This window comes from Anas acuta, chromosome 21, assembly GCF_963932015.1.
Source record: "Anas acuta chromosome 21, bAnaAcu1.1, whole genome shotgun sequence".
In the NCBI taxonomy this organism is placed as follows: Eukaryota; Metazoa; Chordata; class Aves; order Anseriformes; family Anatidae; genus Anas; species Anas acuta.
In genome coordinates, this window is record NC_088999.1 from 7,209,648 (window position 1) to 7,231,334 (window position 21,687).

Genomic DNA, 21,687 nt, shown 5'->3' on the forward strand with positions numbered 1-21,687 from the left:
CATCACCATCACTGTCATCATCACCATCATCACCATCACCCCCATCATCATCCCCACCACCACCACCATTATCACCACCAGCCCCATCACCGCCACCCCCCAGCACCACCACCATTCCCATCATCACCACCCCACCCAGCATTCCCATTGCCATCACCACCATCATCATCATCACCATCATCATCATCATCACCATCCCCACCACCACCACCACCACCACCATCATCAGGATGGGAGCAGGGCTCTGGCCTCAGCCCCATGCACAGGGACGGGGACAGGAATGGGGACAAGGACATGGATGGGGACACGGATGGGGACATGGGGACACGGGGACGGGGACACGGGGACACGGGGACACAGCGGACACACCACAAGAGGAGCCACGCATGGGGCAGCACTCGGCTGTATTTCATCCGGGCAGGATCCACCCGCCCCACAGCCACCCCACAGCCCCCTGAGCCCCCCGAGCCCCCCGAGCCCCCCGGGGAGCGCCGCAGCCCCCTGGAAAACGGGGGCAAGAATAAATCCAGCAGCGCCCGGCACCGGCTCAGCCGAAGGGACCCTTGGCGTTTTTGGGTTGGAAAAGGGGCTGCTCCACGGGCAGGGCGCCCATGCACTCGGCGGGGCTGCAGTGCCCGGTTTTGCCCGGTGGTCCCGTAGCCCCCGGGGGGCCGGGGATACCGGGGATGCCCTGCTGGCCCACGGGGCCCGGCGGACCCATCTTCCCGTAGCCCGGTGGTCCCTGGGGGCCTGCGGGGGGAAAGAGAGGTGGAGGAAGGTGGCACGGGGCAGGCGGTGCCCAGCAGCGGGGTGGGGGCGGGTGGGGGGCTCACCTGGGGGTCCCGGCGGGCCGCTGTCCCCCAGCATCCCCACGCCTTTCTCCCCTTTCTCTCCTTTGGCGCCCGGTTCTCCTGGGGGAGAGGGGAGGAGGGTGAGACCCCGGCACGGGGATGTCCCAGTGCCTGGGGACACCCCGGTGCTTGGGGACACCCCGGTGCTTGGGGACATCCCGGTGTTCAGGAACACCCCAGTTCTTGGGGACAACCCGGAGTCTGGGGACACCCTGATGCTTGGGGACATTCCGATGTCTGGGGACATCCCAGTGCCTGGGGACACCCCATTTCTTGGGGACACCCCAGTGCTCAGGGACACACCGGTGCTTGGGGACACCCCAGTGCTTGAGGACAACCCGGAGTCTGGGGACACCCTGGTGCTCAGGGACACCCCAGCTCCTGGGGACACCCCAGCGCTCGGGGACACCCTGGTGCTTGGGGACATCCCAGTGCTTGGGGACACCCCAGTTCTTCGGGACACCCCAGTGCTTGGGGACACTCCAACACTTGGGGACACCCCGGTGTTCAGGGACACCCCAGTTCTTGGGGACAACCCAGAGTCTGGGGTCACCCTGGTGCTTGGCGACACCCCAGTGCTTGGGGACACCCCAGTGCTCAGGGACACCCGGGTTTTTGGGGACAACCCGGAGTCTGGGGACACCCCAGTGCTTGGGGACATCCTAAAGCTTGGGGACACCCCACTGCTTAGGGACACCCCAGCTCTTGGGGACACCCCAGTTTTTGGGGACACCCCAGTTTTTGGGGACATCCCGGTGCTCAGGGACACCCCATTTTTTGGGGCCACCCCATTTTTTGGGGCCACCGAGGCCACCGCGGGCGGCACCTACCCCTCATGCCCGGCACTCCCTGCCGCCCCTCTCTGCCGATTTGCCCCGGCAGCCCCGGGGAGCCGGGGGGTCCCGGCCGGCCGGGCAGCCCGTCCTTGCCCGGGGGTCCCGGTCTGCCCGGGGCCGCCACCATCTCCACCGGGAAATGCAGCCGGGAGGTGTAGTACGCCATGCGCTCTGCGGGGACACGCGCCTCAGCGGGGGGGGGGCGAAAAATGGGGGTCCTGGGGGTCCTCACCCCCCAAAAAACCCCATTACCACCAAAAACCCCATTACCACCAAAACCCCATTACCACCAAAACCCCATTACCACCAAAAACCCCGTTACCGTCAAACATTTTGCTCATCTCCTGCTGGATGAACCTCTTGATCTCGTCGTAATTCACCACGTCCCCCTGGGGGGGGGACACACAAATGGGACAGGTCGTGGCCACCGAGCCCCCAGCCCATGGGGTCAGGGCTCCTGCCCTCTCCCCCCAAAAAAAACCCCACTTACCATCATCCCCGGGGGTCCCGGTAGCCCGGGGCTGCCCGCGGGTCCCGGAGAGCCGGGGGGGCCCCTCTCCCCGGCGGGACCCCGCAGCCCCACGGGGCCCATGGAGCCGCTTTTCCCCGGCCCCCCCGGGGCGCCGGCTCTGCCCTTCTCCCCGGGGTACCCCCGCTCTCCGGGGGATCCAGCTTCACCCTATAGGGATGGGGTCAATGGGGGCCCCCCCAACCCCATAACGGGGGTCTCGGGGGTCTCAGGGTGACGGCAGCATCACAGCCGGGCTCTGCCCTCACCTTCTGGCCAGCAGGTCCCGCGGTGCCGGGCTTTCCTGGGGGGCCCTGGGGGGGGGGGACACAGAGGGGAGGGGGTGGCGGGGCTGTCCCGGGGGTCCCCTGGGAGCGCAGCCCCTCTCCTCTCCTACCTCTTTACCGCTGGGTCCGTCCGGCCCCGGTTCCCCCTGCGGGAATGGGATTGGGGAGGTGTGAGATGGGCCCTTTATGGTCCCCCCCCCACCCAATTTGTACCCCCCCCCCCCTCACCGGTGGGCCGGGGTGTCCCGGTGGTCCCGGTTGTCCCGGCATCCCCGGCAGCCCTCGGTCCCCCGCCGAGCCGCGCTCGCCCTTCAGCCCCTATGGGATGGAGCCGGGTGTGGGGAGGGGGCAGCAGGGGATGGGGACGGCCACCACCGTGGGGGGGGGGGGGACAGCCACCACGTCCCCCAGCCCCATCCCGTGCCCCCCAGCCCCCTGTGGGGTCACCGTGGGGCACCCCATGGGTACTCACCACTCCGGCGAGGCCAGCGGGACCCGGCTGCCCCGGGCTGCCCGGGGGTCCCTGGGGACACAGAGGGGGGGTTCAGCTGGGGGCGATGCCCCCCACCCTGGGGACGTGTCCCCACAGCCCTCCCCGCGCCGTCCCAGTGCTCCCAGTTGGGTCGGAGCCACTTACGATGAGCCCCGGGGGTCCCTGCCGGCCTTGGGGTCCCATGGGGCCGGGGTCGCCCTGCGGAAAGCAGCGGGATGAGTGGGGTGGGGGGCACGGGACCCATCCAACGCTGGGTTCCCGTGTTCCCCCCCCCCCCCAAATTCCTCACCTCGGCCCCCGGCCGGCCGGTGCTCCCTGGGGGGCCGGGTTTGCCGCAGTCACCCTGCAAGGACAAAGGGACAGCGGGGGGGGGGCAGGGTGGCACCGGGACGCCCCCCCCCAGCACCGAGGTCCCCGGGGCTGTCCCCATAGCGGGGTGGCCGCCACCCCGGGGACATCAGGGGTCCCCCCCCGTGCCAGCACCCACCTTGGGTCCGGGGAGTCCTGGGTGCCCCGGTTTGCCCTTGAAGCCCTGTGGGGGGAGAGGAGAGGGAAGGATTTTGGGGTGGGGGCGCAGAGCCCCAGGATTTTGGGGGGGGGGGGGGGGCACCGGCACGGCTCACCGGGCACCCCCCGGGCACCGGGAGGGGGACAGGGAAAGGCAGCACTCACCGGGGGGCCCATCATCCCGGGGGGCCCGGGGGGGCCGGGGTCACCCTAGGGAGAAAAAAACATTGGGGATGTCCCGGGGGGGGGCGCAGGGGGCTCCCCCAGGACCCGTCAGAGCCCAGCACCTCACCCGCAGCCCCGGTTTGCCGTCCTTGCCGTCCAGTCCCTCCAAGCCAGCGGGACCCTGCGGGGACAAGGGGGGGGGTCAGAGGGGGGTCGTGACCCCCAGCACCTCTTTTTTGGGGTGGGGGGGTCCCCAGAGACCAGCAGCAGGGATGGGAGCGCTGAAAAGCCCCCAGTTTGGGCACGGGGAGCCCTTACCTGGATGCCCGGGGGGCCGGGGGGGCCGGGGGGGCCCGGCATGCCCGGGGGTCCGCGCATGCCCTCGCTGCCCTGTGGGGGGGGTCAGGGTCAGGGTCAAGGTCAAGGTCAGGGTCAGGGTCAGGGGTGGCCCGAGGTGACCCCGTGGTGCCACCGCCGCCCCCCTCCCCCTGCGCTCACCTTTTCGGCCGCAGGTCCCGGGGGTCCGGCGGGGCCGACCTTCCCCGGGAAGCCGGGGGGGCCCTGAGGAGAGGAGCCGTGGTCATATAGGGCGGATAAACCCCCCCCCTCGTGCCCCCCTCCGACCCCAAACCCATTCCATGGGGGTTGCCCCCCGCGCCCCATCCCGCAGCACTGCCCCCTGGAGCCCTCCCCAGCTCGCCCCCCGACCCCATGGGGGCACCGACGGCCCCAGCACGGTGTCTTGGGGTCACCCCACTCTGCGCCCCCCCCCAGCCCTATAGGATGGACTTACGGGTGGCCCCGGGAAGCCGGGCTGGCCCTGGAAACCCTATGGAGAGAGGGGGGCTGAATGCGCCCTGCCCCACAGCCGGGGGTCCCGGGCACCCCGGGGGGAGCCAGGGACGAGGCTGGGGGGGTCAGGGCTGTAGGGACGGGGTTGTAGGGTCGGGGTTGTGGGGTTGGGGTCCCTGGGGGACGCTCACCTGGTCGCCCTTCTCGCCGGAGCTGCCCGGGAGCCCCCGCTCGCCCCTCGGTCCCTGCGGGAGAGCCGGGGACGTGAGCCCCATAGCCAAAATTTGGGGTCCCCAGGGCCAAAACTGTGCCCCACCCCACACATCCCTCCCCGCAATCCCGCACATACCGCTGGCCCTACAGCACCGGGGAGGCCATCCAAGCCGGGGGGGCCCTGGAAAAAAAAGAGGGGAGGGCTCAGAGGGGGGGTGGCTGCAGGGACCCCAGCCCCGTGCCCGCGGAGAGGGGGGCACCCGGGGGGAGCCCCCGGCCCCGCTGCCCCGTGCTGAGGGCACGGCCCCCACTCACCGGTTCCCCTTTCTCCCCGGGGGGGCCCACGTAGCCGCGCTCGCCTTTGATGCCCTGGGGGGGGGGAAGGAAATGGGGGGTCCCGTGTGGGACGGGGGGGGATATGGGGTGTGCATGGGGTATGGGGGGGCACGGGGGGATAGAGGGGGAATGGGGGGACACGGGGGGACATGGGGGGGCAGAGGGGACATGGGGGGGGCAGAGGGACATGGGGGGGGTGGTGGGGGGCTGGCAGTACTCACGGGCAGGCCGGGGGGGCCCGTGGCACCAGGGTAGCCGGGCTGCCCTGGAGGTCCCTGTGGGGGGAGGATGGAGCTGAGCCGCCTGCGACCCCCCCAGGCGGGCACCCAGAGCCCGCAGGGGGTACCCTGCCCCCCCCCAGACACCCCCGGACCCCCCACCCCTGGGTGCCCCCACTCACCGGCTCCCCTTTGGCTCCGGCCAGCCCTGCGGGGCCGCGTTCCCCCTGGAGACCCTTGGAGGGGAAGAGGAGAGGTTCTGGGGGGGGGGGCTCCCATGGACCCTTCCTGGAGCCCCCCCGGGGGCTGCGACCTGCCCCCTGCACACACCCCAGGACCCCCAGGGGCTGCAGAGAGCCCAGCAGGGGGGGGGGGGGGCTGCACACGGGTGCCCCCCTACCAGCACCCACCAGTGCCCAGGGCACCTTCAGCCCATGGGGGGGCACCCACACAAGACACAGGTGACACAGGTGACACGGGTGACAGCCAGGAGCCCCCAGGCTCGGTGGCACACCGGGGGGGGGGGGGGTTAGTGGGGGGGTTACGTGGTGCCGAGGTGCTGCAGGCTGGACAGGACAGGCTGACACCGCAGAGCGACGACCACAGAGAGACCCCCGGAGAGCCCCCCCCCCGGACGGAGCTGTTACGGTGACATTAAGGGGGGGGGGACGAGGGGACAGCAGCAGGACAGGATCCGCACGGAGCCACCACCATGGGACAGCCGCTGCCCCCCCCCCAGCCACCGGGAGGAAGGGTGAGGATGAGGATGGAGATGATGAAGATGATGGAGATGGATGGAGGCTGCTCCTGGGGGAGTCAGGCACCGGGGAGGGGGGGGGCGTGAGGAGGAGCCCCCCCCGTGCCCCCAGGAGGGTTGGGGGCAACATCAGGGTGCCTGGGGGGGGGGCACCCAGCCCTCCTGGGGGAGCTGTGCCGTGCCAATGAGGGATCCAGCATGGAGGGGGGGGCAAGTTGCCAAATTTGGGGCGCCCCTTCCTGAGCCTGAGCCCCCCCGGGAGCCCCCCCGATGGGGATGGAAAGCACGGGATGGAGATGAGGTGAAAAAAAATGGACATGGGGGGGGAGCAGAGCTAGGGGAGGTTGCTCCCGGGGGGGTCGCTGCCCGGTGCCGTGGGGCTTTGTGGGGGGGGTGGGGGGGGGGACGACACGGACACAGGGGGGGCACAGCCAAAAACCAAGCGGCAGCGACAGACGGGGCCGTGCTGGTCCTTACGGGCAGTCCGGGTGCGCCCTGCGTTCCAGGGAAGCCTGGGGGGCCCTGAGGGGAGAAACAGGGACGTCACGGCCTCGAAACGTCCCCCCCCCCCGCCCACCGGGGCCAAGGCTCTGAGCCCTTGGGGTGCCGCGGAGCACCCCCCCCTGCTGGGGGCCACCTCGGCCCCATCCGGATGGGGTCCCTGCTCCGTGCCGCGCTGGCAGCGCCCTCGTCTCCATCTCCAGCCCCACGGGGGGGGGCGGCTGCGATGTTCCTCCATCTCTGCCCATCACCGGGGCCTCGTGGCGGGGCGCTGGGCCCCCCCCTGGGGGATTGATAGCCCCCCCCCCCGGCGCTGCGACGCGGTGCTGGCACAACCCAGCACCCCCCCCCCCCGGCCCCAACGCGGGTACTTACAATGGGGCCCGGTGGCCCTGGGGGTCCCCGAAGTCCCGGTGGGCCCTGGGGAGGGATAGGAATCATCAGATGGCACCACGGGGGGGGGGGGGACACCCATGGCCCCCAGCAGCACGGGGGGGGCACCCACCTGCTCGCCTCTCTCTCCGGGGATGCCTGGGGCACCGGGGAGCCCGGGGTCTCCTGCGCAATCGGGGTCGGGGTTGTCGCCCTGCGGGGAGCGGCACGGGGTCAGCACCAAGGATGGATGTGTCCCCCCCCCCAAACCCCCCCAAAACAGCCCACGGCACGGCCCCGCCAAGCCCCGCCAAGCACCCCAAAAGGCCTTCGGTGCCCGGCGTCACTCACCCGAGCCTCCTCAGCCCTCGGGAACTGCGCAAAGCACTGGAAAAAAAACCCAAAGTCACCCGGTGCCACGGAGAGCCCCGGGGGCGCAGCTCCGCACCCTGCGGGCAGCTCGGGATGAGGTTTTCCCCCCCCCCCGACCCCCCTGGGACCCCCACCCTGAATAGGATGAAGGCACAAGCGTGCCCAAAGCGTGCCCAAAGTGTCCCCTGAGCGTCCCCATGGTGTGCCCCGAGCGTGCCCAGCCCTGCGTGCGCCCGCTGCTGTGCACCGCCGTGGCAGAAGCCGATGCCCTCGGGAGCATCCCCGCTGTTTGCCCCCCCAACCCCCCCCCCCCTGGGACCACCACCACTTCCAGGGGGCTTCCAGGAGCCCGGAGGTGGGCGAATACTCACCCGAGCACAGCCCTCGCTGCCGGGGGCGCCCGGCATGCCCCGCTCCCCCTTCTCCCCCTTGGCACCGCCGGGCGCTTCCAAGGCCGCCTGCAGCTGGGCGCAGTCCCCGCAGATGTTCTGGGAGGAGATGGGGGGGGGGTCAGCGGCACCCTGGGGGGCTCAGGGGGCTCCAAGAAGGGGGGGGGCATCACCCAGAGACCCCAGAGCCTCACCTTCAGCACCTCGATGTTCCTCTCGGCCATCACAGCCAACGGCCCCTGCAAGGGATGCGGGAGGGGACGGGAGGGGATGGGAGGGGACAGGGGGTGCCCCCCCGCTCCCCACAGGGTGCAGGGTGGGGGGGCCACGGGGCACGGCCCCCACCTACCAGGTCTCCAGCTGGTCCGGGCAGCCCCGGCAAGCCGTTGTGTCCTGGGACCCCCTAGAGCCAAGGAGAGAGCTTGGGCACCCGCCCCCATCACCAAAAAGTGGGGCAGGACCCAAATCCCCCCCCCCCTGCAACGCTGCTGCTGCTGCCCCACGTCCCGCGGCTCACCTGGCGGCCGGGGGCACCGGGAGGGCCGGGGGGGCCGGGGGCTCCGGGGGGACCCTGCAGCACCCCAAAAAAGAAGCAGAGACGGGCGGTGAGGTGGTTTTGGGACATTTGGGGGGGCTGCGGGGATGGCACCCACCTGGGGACCCGGCTGCGGCTGCCAGGACATCCCGGTCCAGAGCCCGGGGGCTCCCTGGGGGGGGGTTAAAAAAGGGAGGATGCTCGAGGGGGGGGCACAAAGCCACGGGGATGGGGATGGGGCTGGGGGTGGCACCCGCGGGCACTCACCGGCATCCCGGCGTGGCTGGGGTCCTGGCGAGGGCTGGGGGGGCAGGAGCACTCCCCGGGGTCCCCCTGCAGGAAAAGGAGGTGAGGGAAAAGGATGGGGGGGGGATAAAAAGGGGGGGGCATAAAAGCGGGGGGGGTCTCCCCGTTCCACACCCCGGCACCCGCTCACCTTCTCGCCCTGGGCGCCCTTCTCTCCCTGCGAGGAGGAAAGGCACGGATGGATTTAGCAAGGGGTCCCCGGCCCCCACCGTGTGTCCCCCCCCCCCGGCAACCCCCCCCCAGTCCCGGACCTACCGGCAGCCCGCTGGAGCCGGGCACCCCCGGGAGCCCCCGCTGCCCCTCGGGGCCCTGCGAGGAAGAGGAGCGTGAGGAAGGGTGGCCCTGGGCTCAGCTGGCACCAAGGGGCTGGGGGGGGATGGCAAAGTGTCCCCCCCCCCCAAAAAAAAGGGCAGGACCTACCGGTGGCCCGGTGACGCTGGGTCCTGGTGGCCCGGGGGGGCCCACGGCACCTTTGGCACCCGGAGATCCCTGTGGGGAAAGGAGAGCAGGAGCCGGGGGGGCACAGGGGGCTGGGGTGGGGGGGGGGCTGGGGGGGGCACCAGCACCGTGTTCAGGGACATGAGGTGGGGTGGGGGGGGTCGTGGCACCGCACCGTGCCCCAAAACCACGGTGCGCCCGGGGTGGATGTGGCCCCGGGACAGGTTATTGAGGGGGTGGCACAGCCCCCCCACGAGGGGAGGGCTCGGGGGGGTGGGGGGGGCGCCGCCTTACCTTGGCTCCTTTCTCTGCTGCCATTCCTGGGGGGCCCTGTGCTCCGGGGGGTCCCTGGGGGGGGGAGGTGCCATTAGGGTCTCCCCAGCGAGCAGTGGGGACAGCCCTGTCCCCGGGGCCACACTGTCACCGTCTGCACGGGGGGGGGGGGTCACTGGGACCCCAGAGGGACACTTACGGGGGTCCCGGGTGGTCCGGTGCTGCCGGGCTCTCCCTGGGGGGGGAAAGAGAGGGGGAAAAGTGCCTGGCACGGCACGGCCCCATATGGCCCCATATGGCCCCATATGGCACCACGCACCCACCTTTGGTCCCGGCTGGCCGATCCCCTGCTCTCCTGGCTCACCCTACAGAGAACGGGGGGGGGGGGGGGGGCAGTGAGCGTCCCCGTGAGCCCCCCCCCTCCAACCCCCAGCGCCCACCCCATGCACCCCACACTCACCTGCAGCCCTTTTGGCCCGGCGGGACCTCGGATCCCCGGCAGCCCCGGCTTGCCCTACAACACAGCTGGGTCACCGTGGGGTTTGGGGGGGTCACCGCGGGGCTGGGGGGGTCACTGTGGGGCTATGGGGTGCCTGTGGCACCGTGGGGTGGGGGCACTCACGGGTCTGCCAGGCTGGCCGGTGCCTGGGGTGCCGGGGTCCCCTTTGGCACCGGGTGGTCCCGGGATGCCCCCCATACCCGAGAGCTGCCCCTGCAGCACGGCGCACGGCTCGCAGGAGTCTCCCTGAGGATTAAGGAGCAGAAAAAAGGATTTTGGGGGGGTGAGAGGATGGGGGGGGGCGAGGACAGGGTGTTGGGGTCGTCGCCACCTTTGTGGGGTCCTCACCTTTTCGCCTTTGGGGCCGGCCGGCCCCCTGATGCCCGGCTCGCCCGCCAGCCCCGGGAGCCCGTCCATGCCCGGTGCCCCCGGGTCCCCGGGGCTGCCCGCGGCCCCCTGGCAAAAAGAGGGCACGGGGAGGGGGGGCGTCAGCCTCCGCACCCCCGGTTTGCCACCGGGACCCCCTCTCCGTCCCCTCTCACCTTCTGCCCTTTCTGGCCGGCGTCGCCAGGTTTGCCCTGGGGAAACGAAGCCATCAGGGTCACGACACCCCAAATGCCCCCGGTCCCAAAACGGGGACCCCACGGGCACGGGGAGGGGGGGGGGACACTCACCGCTCTGCCGGGGGGCCCGTCCCTGCCCCGCTGCCCCGGTGCTCCCGGCACAGCCAGCACCGTCGCTGCCCCTTCCAGCGCCTGGGGGGCCGGGGGGCACTGCCCGCAGGGCTCACCCTGTGGGGGGGGGACACAAAACCCGGTCACTGCCTGCTTGGGGACCCCCAGGGACAGCACGGGGACATGTCACAGCTCTCACCTTCTCTCCTTTCAGTCCCTGCACTCCTGGCTCGCCCTTATCCCCCGGGAGCCCCTGCAAGGGCAGAGATGATGCCACACAGCCCTGCGCCCCCGTGAGCCCCCCCCCAGCTCCGCACCGCCCCCCCCCAAAACTCACCGGGCTGCCCGCGGGACCCTCCTGGCCACCGGCACCCTGAAAGACATCGGGGTCAGGATCCGGCCCTGGGGGATGCCCTCAGCCCCTGGGGGGGCGCACGTCTCCCACCGGGGGTCACCAATATCCCACGGGGGGGTCCCCACGTCCCACGGGGGGGTCCCCATGTCCCACGGGGGGGGGTCACCCACCTTCTCGCCCTTGATGCCAGCCAGCCCGGGGAGGATTGTGGCACCCTGCGGAAAGGTCGCAGCTCCAGCACCCACGCAGCCCACGGACACGGGGTTCAGCGGGGTTGGGGTGGCTCTGGGGGGCTCTGGGGGGCTCTGGGGGGGGGGGTCTCAGCCCCATGAACTCACCAGCAGCGGCGCCGGCTCGCCCTCGTGCCCCTTTTGGGGCTCCCGCAGCAGCGCGGCGAGGACGCGGGCGTCGCAGGACAGGCAGGAGTCCCCCTGCGAGGGGCGCGGAGACGGCACAATCGGGGGGCTCGGGGTCACCCGCTGAGCCCGGGGGGGCTGTCCCCACACCGGGGGGGACAGCGGGACAGGGGGACGGCGGGACGGACACTCACCTTCTCCCCCTTCATGCCGTGGATGCCGGGGTCTCCCTGGGGAAAAGGATTGGGGTTGGGACGGGCTGGGCGCTGCTCGGCACCACCCTGCCCCAAAGAGCTCTGTGCCACCTACCCTGTCCCCTTTGGGTCCTGCGGGGCCGGGCCTGTCCTGCAGGCAGGGAAACGAAGAGGAAGCTTTAGGGATGCGGAAAAGAGACACCCCCACGCCCCCCCACAACCCCCAGACTCACCGAGACCCCGTCCTTGCCAGGCAGCCCAGGCTCCCCCCGGGGTCCGGGTTCCCCCGGGAGCCCGACGGTGCCGAGCGTCCCCGTGGGGCACGGCTCACATGGCTCGCCCTGCCGAGAGGGGACGGTGAGGGACAACCCCAGGCTGGCACCTCGGGGGGGTCCCCAAGGTCCCCAAGGTGCCCCGAGCAGCCCCCCAGCCCAGGGGGTGGGCACAGCCCCCCTCCGGGCCACCCTGCACCCACCTTGGCTCCTTTCGGCCCCAGGCCTCCGGGTGGCCCCTGTGGGATGAAGGCAGGGGCTGGGGCTGTGGGGTGGGCTCGCTGCAGCTCTGCCCATCCTAAACCCACTTTCCCCAAGCCCCTGGGGTTCTGTGGTGTCGGTCCCAGCCCCCAAAGCCCTTCCTGAGCCGGGCTGGGATCCCAGCCCCGCTATGGCCAGGCAGCCCCGGCCCCGAGCCAGGAAACCCGGCTCTGACCCCGGCTTTGGCTCCGAGCGCTCGGTACTCACGGGTGTCCCAGGCGGGCCGCCGGGTCCAGGAGCTCCCGAGCTGCCCTGCAGCCAGAAACGGCAGAGCCTGAGCCTGGAGAGGTGAAAAAAAAGCCCCAAGACCCCCCCCAGCCCCCCAGCCCACTCCTCTCCAGCCCCATAAATCGGGGAGCGCAGCCAGTGCCCTCCGTACGCCCCCTACTCACCTTTTCTCCCTTCGGACCTGGGGGGCCACCGGGGTCGCCCTGAACAGGACAGAGGATGGCATCAGCTCTGCTGTCACCCCCCCATCAGCCCCATGGGGCATCTCGTCCCCCCTCCCATGGTGATGCCCCCCGGCATGGCCCCTTACCGGCTTCCCCGGAAAGCCGATCCCCGGTGAGCCCGGCTTGCCCGGTGGCCCCGGCTCTCCCGCCAGCCCCTCGGGTCCCACGAGGCCGGGGTCACCCTAAAAACCAAGGATTTTCCGTGCCGGCGCTGCTCCTGGCTGCCCCGAGCCCTCCCAGTTCCCCCAGTTACCTTCTGGCCCTTGGGGCCCACCACGCAGATCTCTCCGGGCCGGCCCTGGTGGGAAGGGAGCGGGGTGGGTGGCACGGGGCAGGATGGTGCTGGACCCTCGTGCCCCACAGCCTGCCCCACAACCGGAGCTACTCACATCACGGCCCGGGCGGCCCGGCTTGCCCTGGAGTCCCCCGTCACCCTTCTCACCCTTCTGGCCCTGGGGGACAGACGGGTGTCACCAGTGCCACCTCCCAAACCCCCCTCCCCCAGCAAAGCCCTCGGGGACCCCGCTGGGCTCCGTGGGTCCCCAAACCCCGATGGGGAGGACCCAGCTCGTGCCCAGACGTCCCCAGCGCTGTCCTCACCTTCTCCCCGTCGGCACCCACCGCCCCCGGCAGCCCCTGCGTGGTGGGACAGAGAGGGGGCAGCGTCAGAGGGACCCCGGGGACCCCCAGCCCCGCACAGGATGCGTGCACAAAGCAAATTTGGGAGCCCCAGCATCACTCACCGCCTCTCCGCGCTGCCCCTTCTCGCCCTGCGGCCCCTCGGCGCACTGCGGAGAGAAGGGGAGGGTGGTGAGGGGGTGCTGGAGTTCAGGGGGGGGGTGCTGGGACCCTGGGGAGGGTGCTGAGGGTGGGCTGAGGGTGGGGGTCTCACCTGCACGGGGCCACCGGGGTCTGTGCGCACGCAGTCAGCACCCTGCGGGAGGAGAGGAGGTGGCTCAGGGGGGGACGTGGCTCATTTATGTGGGGCAGGGGGGTCCCCATGGGCCAGAGCACCCCTGGGTGGGTGTGGGGGGGGCTGCTGGGGGCACTCACACGCTCGCCTTTCTCCCCTTTGGTGCCGTAGGAGCCGGGCAGGCCGCGCTCACCCTTCCCTCCCTGCAAGAGGAAGAGGGTGGCGAGGTGTGACACCGCTGTCCCCGTGTGTGCCCCCGGCTCAGGGGGGCTCCGGGCACAGCCGAGGGTCCCCACGGCCATGTCCTGGCTGAAACCAGCTGGGGGTCCTGGGGCTGGGGGGGGCACAAACCTACCTTGGGTCCTGGGGGACCGAGCGTGACCTGGGGAGAGAGCACGGGGGTGGCACAGAGCACCCGGCACCCCGGGGGGCGCACCGACCTCCCTCCCCGCAGCCCCCTTCCTCCCATCGCCCTGTCCCCAGATGTCCCCAAATGTCCCCAAAACCCCTGGCAGGCAGTGACCCCTGCTCCCGGTGCTGCCCAGGGCACTCACGTTGGCCGGAGACGTCCGTGGCGAGCAGGGGGGGCACTGAAAGAGACGAACACGGTGCTGGCACCCGCTCCCCACACAAACCCATGGCCGCTGCCCGCGCACCCCCGACCCGCGGGGCTCCCCCACTTCACCCAGGGCAAAGGGAAACCCGAGGAAATGGTTTTTCGGCCTCCCCAGGGAGGAGAGGAGAGAGCCTGGCCTGGCACGGGCTCTCCCTGCGGCTTTGTGGCTTGACCACAGCTCCGCCGAGCCAAGGCGGCCGCTCCAGCGCGCTCCCGGCAGGGCTGGGGGCACCCCGGGGGCTCCCCTCCTGCCTCACCTCCTCGCTGCGTGTCCCCGGCGGACCCCTGTAGCCCTGTGGGGAAGGAAAAAAGGAGCAGGGGGTGAGAAGCCGAGCTGGGCAGGCTCCAGCTGCCCCCCTCTCCGACCCCCAGCCCGTGCCACGGGACCCGGCTGCGCCCCGGGGGTGCCCGGCACGAGCCCAACGTGGGAGCAGGGGCGGCGTGGGCGCAGGGCACGGGGTGTGCTGGGGACGTTTCCCAGCTCTGCAGCAGCTCGGAGGGAACAAAGAGGCCCTGAGCTGCCGTTGGGCTCGCTCCAGCAGCGGCGGAGAGCAAGTGGGGCCTGAATTCCTGCTCGGGGGAGCAGACGGAGCCGCTTCCTGATGGCACCGCAGCCACGGAAAGCGCCCGAGGGCGGCGGAGGAAGGGGGAAAAGGAGCAGGGGCTGAGCTGGGAGCGGGGCTGTGGGGCTGGGACCCCCTCGCCCACCTCCCCTCACCTTCTCCCCGTGATCTCCCTTCAGGCTGCTCCTTTCCGAGGCCCTCGCTGGCTCCTGCGGAGAGAGCAGAGCGCCCCAGGGTGACGCCTCCCCATGCGCCCCTCGGTTCCCCCACCCAGCGCACCCACGGGTGCCACCTCCCCGCCCCACATCCCTTGGGGGGGGGTGCGGGCTGAGCCCCGGGCAGGCAGCCAGCAGCCTCCCCCCTCGCTCCCGGCAGCATCACAGACAGTGGAAAAAGTGAGGCTGGGATTTCCAGGGGAGGAACCCAGCGTGGCTTCGTGCCGCGGCCTCACCGAGCCCAGCGGCTCCTCCAGGCAGAAGCAGCGCGTGTACACCCGGCCCTGCGGCTGCTGCGGCGACAGCTCGATCAGGTTGCTGCTCTGCATCAGCTCCGCCTGACGCCGCGTCTTGGGTGCCTCGGGCTGGCACTGCAGGGGGAGAAAAAATAGGGGTCAGGGGGGGCCCGGAGCCACAGCCCCGCTTGGGCACCCAGCGCCCTTCAAGTGGATGCGCCCCGCACCGTGCCCGGGGTGCGGGGTGCGGAGTTTCCCTGCTCCGCTCCTCCACGTCCCCAAAAAGTGACCCTCAGGGGACAGCTGAGCTTGCCGTGCCTCAGTTTCCCCCTCGGTGCTCACCCCGCTGGCCGAAATCTCGCAGCACCCCTCCTGCCGGGCCAGCTCGGCGTCGCAGTAGATGTGAGCCTGCTGGAGGTCGAACTGCAGCGGGAAGGGGCAGCGCGATGAGACCCGGACCCCACAGCGGACCCCACACCCGCATCCCCACGGGGGTTCTCACCCGAATCGGGGTCCCGCGGGTGGCATCCAAGCCCAGGAAGGCGTTGCCCTCCGCGGCCAGCGCTCGCCGCGGCGCCAGGGGCTTGGAGGAGATGGAGCCGCAGTCGAGGTGCAGGGAGACGGCGCGGCTCTGCACGGCCACCACCACCTTGTGCCAGCGGCCGTCGAACAGCGAGGACACGGCCTTCCCCGCGAACACCGTGCTGACAAACGTGGTCCCCGGAGCCTTGGCTTGGAACTCCAGGCTCTTCTCGGGGCCGTGCACGGCCAGGGAGAGCTGGGCAGAGAGGGGACGCGGTGCTCGGGGGTGGTTGGTGGCGCCCGGAGGTCCCCTCGCCACCGCGCGCCCCCCTCCCCGTGTCCCCAGGGCTGTACCTGGGGGTAGCCCTGGCGGTCGGTGACCTGGAAGAGGTACCAGTGCTCCCCGGTGCTGTTCTTCTTCAGCAGCAAGGTGAGGACGAGGCTGAATTCGGGGGGCAACCCATGGGGGAACACCTGCCTGCGGGGACAGGCGTCAGGGGGCACGGGGACACCGAGCCCGGGGGGGCAGCGTCAGCCGCGGAACCCCCAGGGCACCGCCAGCACCAGGTCCCCAGCAGCCCCAGGGGTGGCACCACGGAGAGAGACCCCCCCTGACCCCGCTGCCTGTGCCGTGGGGAGGGCTCCAGCCCCAAAGCCAGGCCGGGGAGCACAGCCCCGGGGCGGTGCGGGCTGGCCCGGGAGCTGTTTGTGTCTCCGACGGGGACGCACGTGGGCTCGGGCTGCGAGAGGAGCCAGCGCTTGTGCAACAGGAGCTGAACACGAGACAAACGGCGGGGATGCTCCCCCCGCCCCGCCAGGCACAGGAGCTCGCCCCGGGCTCCCCAGGGAGCAGCAGCAGCAGCCCCACGCAGCCCAGCCTGCCCCGGGGACTTTTGGCCCCATGGAGCCGGGAGCAAGCCCCCGAGCCCAGGGGATGGAGGCTCCGTGGATGCAGTGGGCACGAGGCAGTGCCCCCCACCCCTCCAGGCCATGCCCGTGCCCGCAGCTCGCTCCACCGCTGGAAATCTTTGCTCCAGGCTCTGCTCTGCTCCCAGCCTCGGCTCCAGCAGCGATTTTCCAAGCCACTGCCCTGGAGCAGCACCAAGGTGGCTGCGTGGGGTGGGCTGGATCCTCGGTGGGGCATGGGGCTGTCCTTGCCGGGCACCGAGGGGTGGGAGCAGGGCAGAGGGGCACCCATGGGTGCCTGGACAAGGCTCGCACCCTCCCTGCTGGGGCTATCCCCGCGCTGAGCGCTCCCAAAAACTGGCTCTGGGCTGCCACAAGCACCCGGCCAAGAGCAACACCAGCCTGGAGCATCGGCCGTCTAAAAGCCATCTGAGGACTCGGCTGCCCAGCTCAGGAGCCAGGGCTGGGTCTCCTCCTCCCCGCGGTGCCCCCCTCACTCTGAGCCCCCTCGGGGACCCCCCCTTTCCCAGCACAGCCTCGTGCCAGCCCCGGAGCAGCGCGGGGCCAGGCGTGCCAGGGGAGGCGGGCGTGCAAATCAGGCGTGCAAACCGCAGCCGCTTCCTGCAGGAGCCGCTTCCTGCGCTGCTCCCCGGGCCGTGGACGCTCTCCCACCCGCCACGCTGGCAGGGAGGGATGCTGCCAGCCCCGCGGGTTGGCACGGGGAGGAGGGGGAGAGAGAGAAGCAGAGCCTGGGGCACGGGTGGACAGGATGCGATGGAGACAGAGGAGCTGCAGGCTGGGCTCTGCACGGCTCCCCCAGCAGCCAGCCACGGCCCCAGCGCAGCCGGCAGCCCCTGCTCGGCGCTGCGCAGCCCTGCGAGCTCGTCTAGACCCCGGCCAGCTCCTGCCAAGTTCAGGAGAGCAAACACAGAGCATCCACAGCGCCGCGGTTGCGTAAGGGCTGGCCGCAGCCCACCGAGCTGCTTCAGCCCGTGATTTACTTTCGAGGAGAAAGGTGGCTCGGGCAGCCCAGCGCCGCGCCCCCGGCACCTCTGCATCCCCCTGGGCGCTCCAGCCCCACTGTATTTGCTTCCCACCCTTGCCCACACAGCACAGGGCTGCAGAGGCCAGGTCCCACACGTGGGGTGGCTGTGGTGAGCTGGTTGGGCAGCGGGTGGGAGCACCGTGGGATGTGGGGGCACCCCGTGAGCCCCCCTCACTCACCGCGTGGGCTGCACCAGCGGCACCGCGCCCAGCCGCAGCACCGCCGGGCCCCGCAGGCCACGCACTTTCTTGATGGAGGAGATCTTCAGCAGGTCGAACCGCTTGATCAGGTTAAAACCTGCGGGCAGGGACCGGGGAGGAGGCGATGAGACGTGGTCAGGGTGCGGGTGCTGAGGGTGACCCTCCCCGGGCAGGGCGCAGAGCCCATCCCGCAGTGGGGTCCCGTTTCCTTACCCGTTACGTTCTCATACTTGTCCCCAACCAGGTCCTCGTCCCAGAGCTGCGGGCACAGCTCCCCTGCAAGGCAAACCGCCGGTCACACCGGTGTCCCCAGGGCCATGGGGAGGCTGTGCTCCGGGCCGGGTACACGGTGAGGATCTCACACCGGCCCCCGGCACCGCTGGCAGGCGCAGGGCAGCGCGGCTCCAGCAGACGCCGCTCCCACGGCGGCTCCAGCGCCTCGCAAAGCACCCGCCAGGAGCAGAGCTGGATGTTTTGACCAGACGAACCCTGAGCTCAGCCCTGGCCCCGGCTGCTTCCCACAGCGAGCTCCCCAGGTGAAATGCTTTTCCCAGTCGCGGCGCGTTTCGCCTCAAAACAGCCCCGCGCCTGGGATCGGCATCAGGACAGCAGCCAGGCACCGCGGCCACCCACGGCGGGGAGACGGCGCCCAGAGCTGCCTGGTGGCCATCCCGTCCCGTCCCATCTCATCCCGCTGGCGTCCTCGGAGCTGGTGGCACGTGGGGACAGGCCAGGGGACGGCGAGGTGATGGCGAGGTGCCTAGCGGCGCTGAGCACGGCCCGCGGGGAACGGGGACAGCAGGAAACGTTGTGTCAGCCCCGACCACAGGGAAGCCAGCGCTGCTCAGCGCTTCCCTGATCTATCGCTGCTCCGGCAGCACGAATCCACCTCCGCTGGATGCTACCAGATGTTGGGAGGCGTGAGACAGCGGAGGAAACAAGGGGGGATTGAACGAGGACTTTGTTGCGTCTCAGTGCGCGCACCGGCCCCGGAGCAGCACCTGCCCGTTCACCGCCCCCACCCTGAGGCCAGCTCCGGTCCCTCTGCCTCCACCTGGGACCCGGCACCCCCGTGGTGCCTCTCCTCGAGGCTGAGCACTCGCTCGTGCTGCTGGGATCAGCCCCACAGCACGCTTGGTGCCGGACGCAGAGCTCCCTCGCGCTGAGATCATCGCGTTCGGGTCAGGGGGCAGCCGGAGAAACACAGCTCAGCCCCGGTGCCGTCTGCTTTGAAGCTGTCCCAGCCCTGACACTGCCTCCCCTCACTGGGACGCCCCCGTTTCCCAGCACAGGTCCCTTGCACAGCCCCAGCTGGGCACCCCCGCGCTGTGCCAGGACCTCGGCAGAGCGGCACGCGGCCGCCCACGCCGGCACGGCCGTGCCACGGGGGGCTGCGCAGGAGAGGCGCACACTGCTCCCTGCTCTGACGTGGGGCCCCCTCCTGCTCCGTGGAACGGGGCCTCGGCCGTGAGCTCACAGCTCTGGCATGGAAACCACTGGGAAAGGCCGGACCCAGGCGCTCCAGCCGTGCCGATGGGGCTCGGCCACCCCGGGCACCCCGGCTGTGCCGAAGGGACCGCAGGCACCCGCACGGCCCGGGCCCTGCCGGGACGAGGCCCCGCTCCGCCCCCGCAAAAACTGATGCAACCACGGCCTCGCTGCCAGCAGCTCCTCCCCGCCATCCGCCTCGAACTCGCCCCGAGCAGCCCCACGCTGTGACCCACACACGGCTGGGGACGGCTGAGCCGGGACCCTCGATGGCTTCGCTGTCACCCACCCATCCCCACCAGCTGGGGACAGCCCCAAGCCCTCTGTTCCTGCCATGCACCGTGGCCAAATCTTGCAGCAGGAGGCCAAACTCGACAGCTCCGTGCATCCTCGCCACTGCCCCGAGCAGCCCTCGCTGATCCCGCAGGCGCTGCCGGACGGAGCCGCCGTCCCGGCCAGCTGGCAGCGAGCGCCCCGCGGCCGGAGCGTGGCCAAACCCGCTCCTTCCATCAGCTCAGCCCGGCCCGCGGGGTGTTCCCGGTGCTGCGGGCGGGAACGGGGTGTCCCCGGGCTGGTTCCTCACGGCGGGGCTGGCTGGGCTCGCCCTGGCCCCGTGCCTGCCTGGGATGCCGAGCGAAACCCCGGAGCCTGCGCAGCCGGCGCGCGCGCAGGGAGCGGTGCGCGCAGCCTGCCCTGCTGCCCAGCCAGAGGTGCCGGCACGTGGGGACCCGGCACGGTCACGGTGGTCCCCAGCCACCTCTGCCCCCCGATTCCTTGCCCTCCCATCCCTTCCCTCGTCTCCCCAGGAGCCCAGGGACAGGCAGGATGGTTCCCGTGCAGACCCCGCACCCTCGCTCTCCGTGGCTCTTACCTTCTGCCTGTGGCGACTCCTTCCCCTGGCAGGCGCTGATGAGCCCCCCAAGCACAAGGGCCCAGAGCCCCCTCATGGTGCTCGGGGCAGCGTTTCGGGGCCAACACGGCTGCCTGGAAGCAGAGATGGGGCACAGTGAGACGGGCACGTGGGGGGCACCGGCTGAGCCCCAAACCCTCCCATGCTGGGATGCTGCCAGCAAAGCCACCGATGTGGAGGAGGCTCGGAGCCACTCGGCCACAGCTCAGGCAGCTTTTGGGGACTTGACAAGCCCCAAGGCCCCAGCATTCAGGGGTGCAACCCAACCTGTCAACCCCGGCATCCAAATTTACACCGAAACTGCGGAAACACAGGGGCCGAGGCGCCCCAGAGCCCCGGGTGCCTCCTGCTCCGGACCCCCGGGCAGGTTTTGTTCCCTCTCGTTTCACTCCCAGCCCCTTGGGGTGCCCCAAAACCCCTCAGGTCACCCCGACCTGGCCTCCCTCCTGCCTGCTTCCTGCCACGAGGCAAGGCAGGGCTGCAGGCAGCCGGCGCCGGGACAGACCGGAGACGCTCGGAGACGCTCGGCTCCGCTCCCTGCTGCGCCCTCGGCCCCGCGCTCGGCGGTGCGGGACCCCCGGCACCCCAGTTTTATTCCCCTGCACCCCGACTTTATTCTCCTGCACCCCGGCTTTATTCCCTGGCTTTATCCCCCTGCACCCCAACTTTATTCCCCTGCGCCCCAGCTTTATCCCCTGGCTTTATCCCCCTACCCCCTTCCTTTATCCCCCTGCGCTCCAGCTTTACCCCCCGGCTCTACGCCCCCCTCTTTGCTCCCCCCGTGCCCCCCGACCCCTCGGGGCTCCCTCCGGGGAATTTCCTTGCCCGGTGCCCGACGCGCCCCCCTCGGTCCCCCACAGCCCCCCGGGGCTCACCTGCGGGGCTCGGGGGGGGCGGCGGCGGGGGCGGCTCCGCGGCTCCCTCCGGCCCGGAGCGCTAAGAGCCGTGCCGTGCCGAGCCGCCCTCACCGCCTTCCCCGCCTCCTGCCGGGGGGGTCCGAGCCGCCCCCCAGCCGCTGCCCGCCCTCCTCTTCCCCTGCCCGGGGCGGGGGGACCCGAGCCGCCGCCCGCTTTCGCCTCCCCGCCCTCCTCCTCGCCCTCCTCCTCCTCCTCTTCCTCATTTTCCGTCCCCCGTCGGGGCGCCTGGAACCGCCGCCCCCAAATCCGGGGACACCGGGGCATTGGGGGACACCAGGGCACAGGGGGGACACCAGGGCACAAGGGGGACACCAGGGCACAAGGGGGACACCAGGGCACAGAGGGAGATCGGGGCATAGGGGGGACACCAGGGCATGGGGGGACACCGGGACACGGGGGTCACTGGGGCATTGGGGGTCACCAAGGCACAGGGGGGACTCCGGTGCTGGCCCCGGTGGCAGCGGGTGCTGCCCAGAACAGCCAGCGGTGGGGGGCAAAGGGAGTCCTCCTGGGATGCTCCTGCACCCGTGGGACATCCCAGGTTCATGCCAGACCCCACAGAGCTGGCAGAGCGTCCCCACTGCCTGGGGACCTGGGGACAGCCTGGTGGGGACGAGGTGCCTGGGGCTGGAGCTTGTGGCTTTCCACTGAAGCCCCCCCAGGTAGGAAATGGGCATGAAACAGGCAGGGAATGGGCAGGGAGAGGGCCCAGCCAGGGCAGCCACCGACCCCCAAGGGTTGGGGTTTGGGGGCCGCAGAGCAGCCGTGGTTGTCCCCTGTGTCCCCCCTCTCCCCCGGCGCGGCGCGGTGCCGCCGTGCCCCTGCTCAGCCGCTCTCCTCCTCCCAAATGATGATGAATCTATTTACACTGAAGCTTTACAAATGTGTGTTAGGGACGCATGCATCTCAATAAACGCGCTCTAATTAACAACTGATATTTATTC

General features: G+C 71.0%; 1 protein-coding gene across 1 annotated transcript; it reads right to left on the reverse strand.

The window, feature by feature from the left end:
- Positions 1-387: 387 nt before the first annotated feature.
- Positions 388-20,854, reverse strand: COL16A1 (collagen type XVI alpha 1 chain). The gene is made up of 72 exons (XM_068657983.1): positions 20,702-20,854; positions 19,788-19,900; positions 17,642-17,704; positions 17,408-17,525; positions 15,632-15,755; positions 15,258-15,533; positions 15,098-15,178; positions 14,756-14,890; positions 14,460-14,513; positions 13,999-14,034; positions 13,680-13,715; positions 13,481-13,507; positions 13,266-13,328; positions 13,105-13,146; positions 12,956-13,000; positions 12,813-12,848; positions 12,602-12,664; positions 12,466-12,510; positions 12,299-12,394; positions 12,153-12,191; positions 11,968-12,012; positions 11,703-11,738; positions 11,461-11,568; positions 11,343-11,378; positions 11,228-11,263; positions 11,016-11,108; positions 10,848-10,892; positions 10,660-10,695; positions 10,522-10,575; positions 10,323-10,439; positions 10,191-10,226; positions 9,997-10,104; positions 9,772-9,894; positions 9,610-9,663; positions 9,473-9,514; positions 9,349-9,384; positions 9,171-9,224; positions 8,859-8,927; positions 8,694-8,747; positions 8,569-8,595; positions 8,400-8,465; positions 8,251-8,304; positions 8,115-8,168; positions 7,947-8,000; positions 7,792-7,836; positions 7,580-7,696; positions 7,188-7,223; positions 6,970-7,050; positions 6,840-6,884; positions 6,441-6,485; positions 5,389-5,442; positions 5,210-5,263; positions 4,968-5,021; positions 4,789-4,833; positions 4,631-4,684; positions 4,441-4,476; positions 4,146-4,208; positions 3,966-4,037; positions 3,775-3,828; positions 3,648-3,692; positions 3,463-3,507; positions 3,265-3,318; positions 3,120-3,173; positions 2,955-3,005; positions 2,711-2,800; positions 2,593-2,628; positions 2,465-2,509; positions 2,178-2,366; positions 2,010-2,076; positions 1,682-1,858; positions 834-911; positions 388-750 (listed from the first exon to the last, which is right to left on the reverse strand). The coding sequence occupies exons 2-72, from the start codon at positions 19,861-19,863 to the stop codon at positions 548-550; spliced, it is 4,881 nt and encodes a 1,626-aa protein (XP_068514084.1). The 5' UTR covers positions 19,864-19,900; positions 20,702-20,854; the 3' UTR covers positions 388-547.
- Positions 20,855-21,687: the final 833 nt, after the last annotated feature.